At 32.5% G+C, this 10,914-nt stretch overlaps 1 protein-coding gene across 1 annotated transcript in view; it reads right to left on the bottom strand.

Annotated features, from left to right (window-relative positions):
- Positions 1–443: 443 nt before the first annotated feature.
- Vps53 (vacuolar protein sorting 53) overlaps positions 444–10,914 on the bottom strand; it is a 39,028-nt gene continuing 28,557 nt past the window's right edge. The window contains exons 18-24 of the mRNA XM_089242660.1: positions 10,032–10,110; positions 6,153–6,301; positions 5,128–5,197; positions 2,959–3,044; positions 2,564–2,615; positions 2,367–2,471; positions 444–923 (exon numbers count right to left, since the gene is read on the bottom strand). Coding sequence (XP_089098786.1) covers positions 720–923; positions 2,367–2,471; positions 2,564–2,615; positions 2,959–3,044; positions 5,128–5,197; positions 6,153–6,301; positions 10,032–10,110 — 745 coding nt within the window. The 3' untranslated portion in view covers positions 444–719. The remainder of the gene's footprint in view (positions 924–2,366; positions 2,472–2,563; positions 2,616–2,958; positions 3,045–5,127; positions 5,198–6,152; positions 6,302–10,031; positions 10,111–10,914) is intronic.

Below are 10,914 nucleotides of genomic sequence, written 5' to 3'. Positions count from 1 at the left end.
TTGTAAAATGCATTGAGTACCCTTAGTTCATTCTCAAGGAACATTCTAGTACATCAGCTTTTAAAATCCCATTGATAGGGTGTTGCAGATGTCTTTCCCGTTCCCGCCTCTGACAAGAGCTTTCATCTTCTTCCCCGTTGGTGACAAAAGCCCACCAAAACATACCCATACCCCCTAGCTTGGCCGACTTGAGGCGGTTATGGGCATTAACCTACTCGGCCGACTTAGGGCGATCTGGGCATTATAGAGTTAAACCTGTAGCTTTGTATTATAAAAAATAAATAAAAATAAATAAATAAATAAAAATAAATAAATTTTTGGCAATATATCTATGTGATTTTCCCCTCTTCAATTAAAAACAGTTACACAAATTTTGTTGATTAGATTTGTTAAAAAAACTAGAAAGTAGGACATTTTACCAAAAAGCAGGAAAACTAGGAGCCCTACTTAATTATAAATTTTATTTATTCTAAAAAGATTTATGAATTTTATGGTATTCAGCTCTCTCAAAAAGAACTTAATTATAAAACATTTGTTTATTTTGCATGACATCACATTAACCAAAAAATCTGCATCCTTACAAAAAAAACAATGCAAAAGCTCATTTTACACCTACTAATATTGAATATTAGGAGCATCGCATCTTCATGTGCACAACAATTTTTTTTTTTACACTTAGAAAAATTGAATTAAATACATATGGGGGGGGTGAAAAAAATTCACAGCCGTTTTATCAATTTTTCAAGCCGCCTTATACGACTAGATTCATGTTCAGGACTAGAGTTCAACTGCTGGAAAGACTGCAGATTCGAATCCCCAGATGTGTCCAAAGCGGATCCAACTCCATTTCCACTAGAAGTCACTTGTGGTTGATGAGCGCGAAATATCTCCACCATAGCATTCTGCTCACCTCTTTTCAAACCCTATACAGATGCAATGCAAATGTGTATTGTTCTTAAAACTGGTATACAAAAATGTATACATTGAATACAACATCAACACATCTGATTACTAATACTAATTTTTCTTTACTAATATTCACATTTTTGTTTATACTAATTTTTTAGAGAAACAAGTACAGACTAAAAGATTTTTCATACAGTAGAGCCTCTCTTTCATACCATAGAGCCTAATTTGGTCTCCTCGAGACCTAGGATTCCCAGATTAGGGAATTTCTCACATTATGGATCAAGTTTTGCTTATTTTCCAAGTTTCATATTTAAAGCGGTAATATATGAGACTCTCTCCTTGAACAATTCTACTCATATTTTCTTTTCAAAGAAAATTAAAAAAGCAATACAAAGTTGATCTGTTAATAACACTATCCTTTAGAACATTTTCCTGCTTAGCAACACTTATTTCAGTGATCCCAAGTCTAACTAATTCTCATTAAATTTCCCATAAAGCATTAGCCCGCTAACAACATTTTTTCACAGCGGTTTTTTGAAAACATTATAAGCGGGATCAACTGTGTATGCATATTGTAACAAATTATTAAATTTTAACCCCTTCATGATTACAGACATAATATTGCATCCAAACGCCAGTGGAATAAATTCAAACTAGTTCTTTGTATTTTCTTTCTTTTCTTGTCATCATCATGAAGCTTTATAGTAACCTTATCAACTGAAGTTGCCTTTTCTTTCCCTCATTTCTGTCTATATATACTCCCATTAATGATTTTTTTCCATATGCGTATAAGGTATTTTTCTATTCTATGCATACAAGCGCGAAAGAGAGCACATGGGATGAGGGTGAAAAGAGATTCTAAAAACATTCCCTTATGTACCTTATTCATTATAGTATTTGTTTTTAAAATTTTTTCCCTTTCCTTTATGTAACGTGCAGTTAGGTTAAGACGAGGTTACCCGATTTGTCACTGATTTATCAAACAGAGATAATTCAAATTTGTTGCCAAAAGGTTGTACCTGAAGTAGTTAAACCATAATTTCTAATTTACACACCATTACTAGTTAGGGAAAGATACCATTTATTCATTTTTTATATGCATTGCTTGGAGTTAGAATTTTTTTTTTTTTAGATTCTGGAGATCATAAATGGTAGATTTTCTGATTCCATTATTCTTCACACAACTTTTGTACTTGCGTTATGCACAGGATTTGATCGCATGTAAAAATATACATCTTTTCTAAACTTTAATTTAAATTGTGTTTCATACGGGTAGTAAAACTGTTTAAATGGGTCAATTCAAATTAAACTTGATATAAAGAATGCATGCATAAAAATAACTCTATTTAAATTTTAAACAAAGGAAATTTTATGATATGGTACAAAACTTATCGATTTTCAATGCCATAAAGAAAAATAATGCATGGTCAAAACTTAATGTTTTAAAACCTCCATACCTTCATGTCTAAAACCTTTTGGAATTCTGTAATGTCTGATTCAGGAAGAAGTTTTATATAATTCTCAACGAAATTCTGAAGATTCTCATGAGGTGCCATAACAACCTGAAATGAAAATTTTATATTAATCTTGTATGCTAAAAGAAATTTGTTTTTCCAAATGTAACTTTGGGATTGTTTTAACCAAGCAAAATTACCTTCAAAATCATTTCAGCTTTTGTCATTCCTTTCACAACAATTTTTGTATAGCTGAAGGAATACAAAAACGTAAAATTAATGTATGAGGGAACACAAATGTATCTAAAATAGGGTTTTAATAAACAAAAAAAAAATCAAAGAACAAACTATTAAATTTCAATGTCTCATACCACAATATCTTGATCATTTATAATGTATAAAAGGCAACATGCTTCAAAATTCAAAACAATTCATGCTCATAGGTAGTATCAGTTTTGATGTCATGCATTTTGGACAAAACTATTTTAACACATATGTAATAATTTTTTTTTCCATTTTTGCAAACTAGAAACAGGAAAAAAAAAGAAAGAAATTAATGTGTAAGATGCTTCAAATGATAGTTCTCTTGCTATACCTAGCAGGAGGCTTCCTCACGACAGCCGAACCCAAAGAAGGTAGGTCTAAAAGAACTGTTTTTAGCATGTGAGTATCCAGGAGCAACTGAAAAAGGAGAAAAAAAGATTTTATTAAGCATAATCAAGGCACACTGTCATAAGAAAAATAGAATCCTTACTTGAATATTAAAAAGAAATTATGAGTTCAAATTCATGAGATAAATGTATGGTGGAATCATTTTGTAAATATTCCCCATGACATGGTTTTGTCGTAAGGTCAGTTCACAAGCCAATTAAAAATCAAAATAAAATAACACATTGAAAAACTTGGAGACATTGGCAGCATTTCCCCTCCCCCAGAGAAAATTCTTGCTGGCAACATAAATGTTACGGTACTTCTAATAATAATCAGAGGTATATTTATACCTATTTTATTCAGTATATTCTGAGTTTTGCCAACAAAAAAAAGTTTTCACAATTTTTTTTGCTCAGTCCCTGATTTAGGACCTGCACTAGAGCTACACCATCAGCAGCCACTTAGATCAAGAGGTGCCCCTAATGAGATGAAGGACATTTGCATAACTAGATCACTTCCCACATCTTGGTCCACATGTATATCTCGATATGTACATGTAAAAATTGGTTTGATTTTTCTCGATATGGGAGGTTTCCACAGTTGCAATCTTATTTGGACAGATGTACACTGTGCAGTGATGTCTAGGCTAATGAAGATAATTTGTTCCAGAATCACATTCGTTAACTGAAACATGATATTCCATAGGTTTCTATGGAGAATCATTTAATTATTCAAGAAACTGTCTAAAATTACGAAGCAATTCTCATGAAACATTGAGCAACACTGTAAAAAATAGAAACACAGAAATCTGAGATAAACAACTTCACAACTGGGTGAAGGAGAATTTAAAGGAAGATGAAAAACTGAATATATATTTTTTTTTACTATGCAATAGTGGGAAAAAAAAGTGTGTAAAGTGGTCAACTCATTTCTCTCACACACACATGCAGATGGGAGAGATAAGCACTTATAATGTCTAGACTGTTCAGTTTAGCATTAAGTCTCCATTAAAACTCTTTACAACAAAGATTTTTTTTTTATAATGAATTTCACATGAAATGGCCCAAAATCTTTCTGAAAGAGAGGTGTACCTGGAAAGTGATTCTGAGGTAGAATAAATTAATCTGGCTTGAGTAACAGTTGCTCATTGAAATAATTTTGATTGGCACAAAAATTTAGCTTATGCCGCAGCTGCTTATGTTAGTGCATGCGTCCATATCAACTATAGTTCGTTTCAGGTTAACTTTGCAGTGGAGAGAAAGGTAGAGAGTGTACTCCTCCGCCGCAAAATAAAGTTCCCATAAATCGGAGTTTTATGATGATCATTTATACAGAATATTTCAATTTTTTTAATGATTTTGTGAAAAAAAAGGAAAAATATCGTTTTGAACCGATGTTTCTTCGTTTGAAATTTTTAAATTAGAAAAAAATATTGGTTACCATTATCCAAAAATGTATAGCAACCACAACGACATTTTCGCGGTATCCTAGAAATTGTGCATACCTTACCCAGGCCGCGCATCGATACATTGGTTGAGAGGCTTTTGTTGCCATAGCAACGAGTGATGAGGTTCCCTCGTAGCTTCCTCTTCACTGCAAAGTTAACCTGAAACGGACTATAGAATGTTTGTTAGCCAAGGCAAAAAATTTTCAAAAAAATGTTTGTAAACCAAGGTGTGTGTTAGTTGAGGTATCATTGTAATTAATTTTCAAAACCCAATTTTTCTACCCTATGAAAGTCAAGCTCACGTGTTCGATGTGTAAACTACTTCATTACCAACTTTGGCCATATGGCCACCAAACACAAACTCTGGCCCCTCCAACCCAACTTATTAATGGCAGTATATTGCAATTTACTGTCATTATTGAATTGGGTTGGAAATGAAGGCGCTATCTATCGGTGGTTGTCTCAACATTGTTAGGGAAAATACCTTATCTATATTCTTCCCCGGGTTTGAATCTGGGACAGTAATGGCAACCTTCACAGTGGTAGACAAGCATCTTACTACCACACCACTCTACATGTAAACTGGCTCTCACATCATATTTTATGACCATGAATTTTATACTGTAATTGAATAATTATGTAAAATAATCTCAAACAGACACATACCTGTTCAGCACCTACAGGACTGACGGGTTTGCACTTGAATAAGTGGCAAACTAGCTTTGGAATGAATGAGCTAAAAAAAAAAAATATATATAGTGATAAATCCATAAATATGAACAGTCAAAAATTTTCACTGATGGTAAAACGAATTATTTTGTTGATTATTGATTTTGAGTGTCATTTTATCAAGTTTTAATTCAAGTATTCAGAAGCTGTTACAAAAATTACATATTTTAACAATACAGTCGATTCCCATTTTAATAAAAACCCTTATTGCAAAAATCTCGCTTTAAGAAAAAAGTTTCTAATGCCCCAAATAAGTTTACATAGGAACAATTTAAAAATCCGGAATTCCTTTGTAATGAAATTTTATTATTACAAAGTGATTTCTCCGGTCTCTTGGAGTTCGTTATAGTGAAATTCGACTGTACTACGCTTATCCATTAATAAATGTTTATTTGCGGGATGAATAAAAATATTCCACACATGAATTGTGCAAAAATAAAAATTTCGCACAAAAAGTACTTTTGTATTTTGTAATGAATCATGTCTTATCAAAATGTTTTCAATTCTAAAACTGTAAATTACACAAGAAAAATATGTATATGTACTCAATGATATATATACTCAATTTCTAAAAATATTCTCCAGTAAGTATTGAAATTTGATCATTTTTTATCCCTCCACATTTATTTTCTGCTCACAAGGGTTAATTACCCTGGCTTTTAGAACTTAAATATGATTTCAAACAGCTTTCCTTCCCATTTTCCTCATCGAGAGATTGGCAAGTTGATATCAGGACTACTTGCGATAGCCATATGCTTGTGCAGTGCTCTTGCGAAATCTGATTATAATGAGGACTGAGTGGGGTTTAAACTAATGAAAATTCTGAATGTTCTCTGGTCCTCCCTTAAAATGTGATATTTATCGAGTAAACAGTTAGCACTAACTAATGAATGAAATAATTGATTTAAAAAAATTTACACTGCAACACATATTTATCATTAAATACAAAAAATATACATTACTTGGCAAATTTCATGCAGAACTGGGTAAAATACTTTCGTGATGTAGTCAAATTGTCACGAAGCAGAGGTATGGTTTGTCGCAAGTGAGATGTAATAGCTGTAACGTAACTGCTCTGGTCTCCCACTGCTTCAAATGCAGACCACTGAATCTATAAATACCAAAAATTGTAAACAAAGATTTAACTTCTTAATAATTTTGTGCAATAGCATTTGAAATACATCCACACGAAAAAAAAAATTACATGAAAAGTTTGATGTAAACTATATTTAAAATCATCATGAAAGGTGTTTAGTATTTAGTTCTATGAGAAAGAAATTAGATATTGAAAAAAAAATATAATTATTGTACAGTAAAAACTGGTTTTTATGAACTCAAATGGGAAAGATGTTCAAAGAAACAGCATATTTTTAGACACCAGAGGATTAGTCCAGGGGTAACGATATATGTTCTCAACTAAATGTTATAAACATTCTCAAACTTTTTCAATCTGATGTGCCCCTTACCTTAATCAAAGGTTATCCGCGGCTCCCAAGAGCAGTTTAACAAAGAATCTCTTCGGTGACATCTTTGTCGCACTGCTCTTCAGCATCCTCATGAACCATACCACAGTTTGAGAACCCCTAGATTAGTTTTCTTAAAAATAAGTTGGTTCATAAAATCAAGTGACTACTGTATAATGATTATGAAGATAACTGTTGATTTTCAAAATTTTAATACATCAAATGTTTTGCAAAAAATGGAAGGCAATACTAAAAACATCCATTGATGTCTAGTAATAAAATTTTTGGAATCACTTATACTGTGTGAAGAAAAAGAAATATATCAGCAGGTGTCACAACTGGTTACAAATAAACAATTCAGTACAATAAATTAAGCTACCATAATTTCTGTATTATTAAGTCAGTAGAAATACAAAAGACAATTCGACAATAAATCATTTATTATTTTTCTTATACAAATGAAATGTTTCATTAGCACTGTATAATATAACGTGGTGGAAAATACATAAGAGCAACTAAACTAAGGACAACCGAAAAATTGTCATATCTCAAAAAACTTGTGGATGAAATTTCAAAGTGAAAGTAAACTTTTTCGAATGAAAATAATTTTGATGAGTGCTGAACTGCTCAAGAAAAAAATTGTTTAAATAATAGGAAAGATCAAAACCTGGAAAAAAGCATAAGGATATGCATGTTTTCTGATGTCTGGAAAAGAAATATACATTTTTCTTGTACATACAAATACAAGGCCACAACAGGCAAAATGCCCAACGAGATGGCTGAGAAAAAGATACCCATAACAAATATGGATGCCATATATTTCAATTGCCGCCTGGACAGTTGAATGGTTAGGAAGCTTAGGAAACTTCACTGTGCAGGTCTGGGGTTGAATCCCGGTTCGGGCATGGATGTCTACTAACACTAACAAACTCCCAGGACAGATCGCAAAGATCTCTTGGGAATACGCGAAATCACATTAAAGAAAAAATACAGCAACCCAATTAAAAATTTTAATACTAAAAACTATATATACATGATAAAATATCACACAATACTCATAAAAAACATTTACGGTTGTCCTATTCTAAATATGGATAGCTTCTCGATTTATCCCAATATGTTTATTGTATTTCTTTTTAAAGGTGTCAATTGTGTTAGAATTTACTATCCCCAGGGTAAGCTATTCCATTTATTAACAAGCCTATTAAAAAAATTTTCCTGTGACACACCACAATCTAGAATTGTTCCTTACCAATCGATACTGGTGTCCCCTTGTCAAAGCAGTCGATTGATGGTGTATTAATAATTTGTGGTCCATTCTATCTATCCCGTTGAAAATGTTAAGCACTTCGATCCTATTCCCCTGACATCTGTGTTCTCCCCATGTAAACATGTTTAAAAAATATGAAGTCTTTCTTCATAACTCAAGCCTTGTGCGCCAACAAAGACATGTATAGCTCTTCTCTGCACTCTTTCAACCAAGTCTATATCCCTCTGTAGGTATGGTCTCCAAAACCTTACAGCATACTCCAGTTCAGGACAAAATAATCCTCAGAAAAGCAGAAGAATGACTTTCGGAGAACGCAAAGAGACCTTTTAAGAATTAAACAGAGAATTCTATTCGCTTTTTTGACCAATGCTGAACAATGTTCAGAAAACCTAAGCCACTCATCAATAAGAATTCCCAAAATGGTGACCCTAGTGTTGCCATAACAGCTGAGACTGTTTTGATCAGTCATGCACTGTAAAATCAATTTTTTTTTCTGAAAGTGTGAAGATGAGAGACATTATTTATTGCACATTGAAAAGGAAAAATACTTACTTTCAGAGAAACTGCAATGCCTAGGCATGAAATTTTGAGAAGAATTCAAGGCTGTTGGTTAAAGTTTCATAAATGGGCCAGAGAATTATGGACTGAAAGCTTGCACAAGAAGGCTTACCATTCGTGAGAAAAAAAGACTATTATTCACAGTTTTTGTGTGAAAAAAATTCTCTAGTGCAAATTCAAAAGGAATACAACTTGCCTTGAACACATCAAACTGTGCCTAATGTGATAAAAAAATTCAAATGTCTGGTATATGAAAAACCGAAGTACACACCACCCCCATAAAACAACCCAGACAAAAGCTATGAGAATTAACCAAACAGCATACAGCTTTCGATGCAAGTGGGATGAGGATGTTTTCTTTGATGAGAAACAATTTAGATTGACTCGATAGTATTAAATATCGCTGACATATGCAATGAGAACGATATTTTGAAAATATAGGCATATCATGTGTGTTTGAAGTGCTGTACAGGGCCCGATTTCTGCATGGGCATTTGCCCAGGGCCCCCACAATTTATAATAGTATATATTTTACTCAAATTTTTTAAATTTTATTTGATAAAATTTTGGGAAATCAAAGTTTCCCTAAATCACATCATGCTATTTCCAAAATACCTATTATTAGCAAACCCTAAATATAAATTTTAATGTTATATCAATCAGTAATAGACTTTACACAGCATGTGCAATGCACCTATTACAATATTAACACCATGACAAAAATCTTTCAATATGTCACAGTCTTTTGTTTGATTCCTCACAATTTCACATCTTTTTGACTGTAAAATGATTTATGACAAGAAAGTTTGCATGTTTGATCAACATGAGATCCTCAAATCTTCATGAAGATTCTGTAATATATTTGCGAATTGCAAAACTTTATACACCTCATCTTGCAAATTCTTTTTCAGATGAACTGCAACAATTTCTATCCTTGGTTCAGGTTGATGACAGAATGCTGCAAATGTTAAATAATGCTAGAGGTTTAGAAGAGACGTTTCCAAAAGTTGAGACAGTACTGAACCATCATTGACAATATCAAACTGTGTGTTCTAGGGAAAGATCATTCTTATTCTTATTAAAAAGGATAAAATCATCAGTTCGCTTAAGTCTTTTAGAAAAAAAATTGTCACTTTTAGCTTCATTGTGTTTGAGATAACTAAGAAATTTGATCTTGATGACATTATCAATGATTTTGTTCATATAAGAATGTGAAAAAAGCATTTATTATGATATTTCATGGAGAATTTTACTACATTTCTCATTTAAAATAGTGCATATCCTTTTTTGATGTGTTTACAAGCATCCTGTACTGTATTTGCTGATATACCAAACCTCTTCGACCACAGTTGGGGGGGGGGAGTGCCCTAATAATACCTTGATTACCCAGGGCCCCCATCAAGTCAAAGTTGGTCCCTGGTGATGTCATATATCTTCCAATTATCAAAATTTGGAAAAACACAAATTCAGTCGATCACCACTTCATTGCACCAAGTATGCATAAACTCTGGTAATAATTTTTTTGAAAATTAGAACAGATTATCTCTTACCTTATTCATGGCGGTGAGAGCAGGCTCACAAGCTGATTCAAGATTCTGAGCAAGCAGCATAATAGAACTTGAGATAACACTGAAAAACAACCATATAGGACAAATTAGACATTCATCAGAAATGAAATAAATTTAGTTAAAACATTGCTACTAAAAGCATTTGCTTCATCCACAACTTTGACTAATTTGGAATATGAAAATTATAAAAATAAAAATTAACACCTAAAATTAAAGATGCACAAATTGATATTCAATCTATTAGAAAATAGTGCAAGCACAGGCTACTTTGGCCCTGCGGTCCTCTTTTGTCCCAAAAATTAATTCATTTCCTCCATAATGATAATTTCCTCCAATAATACAACATACTCTATAATCACTATAGAAAACCATTTTCAGAAATAGTCTTTGTAGTTTCTGCTAAGTACTACAAACACAGAAACTAGTTTCTGAAAATGGTTTTCTACAGTGATTAGAGTATATGTTGTATTATTTTATCATTTTGGGACAAAGAAGGCTGTTAGGGTCAAAGTAGCCCCTGTGTCTTTAAAGCATACAAATCATAGAGAAGTACAGTGATACCTCGGCTAACAAAGATAATTTGTTCCAGAATCACGTTTATTAGATGAAATATGATTTCCTATAGGTTTCCATGAAAAATTGTTTGATTTGTTCCAGGTAGAGCACTTGGTTGATTTGTAGGAGAAAGAAACAAAAAAGGTTATATATTTCCTTTCTTGTTGAAATTAGCTAAAGAGCTTAGAAAACCTTATTTGTTCAGAAATCACAATTTTGCTGACAACAAAAAGCACTACTGTATCAGAAAAATAGTTATGTCAGATCTGCTATGCAATAACGAAACAAGTGATAGTTTCAATGGGTAAGA

This window comes from Pholcus phalangioides, unplaced genomic scaffold (genome assembly GCF_987345545.1).
Source record: "Pholcus phalangioides strain wild (caught in Gottingen) unplaced genomic scaffold, Ppha-v1.0 ptg000015l_1, whole genome shotgun sequence".
Lineage (NCBI taxonomy): Eukaryota > Metazoa > Arthropoda > Arachnida > Araneae > Pholcidae > Pholcus > Pholcus phalangioides.
Note: the sequence above shows the minus strand (reverse complement) of the source record. Positions and strands in the feature narration are given on the sequence as shown.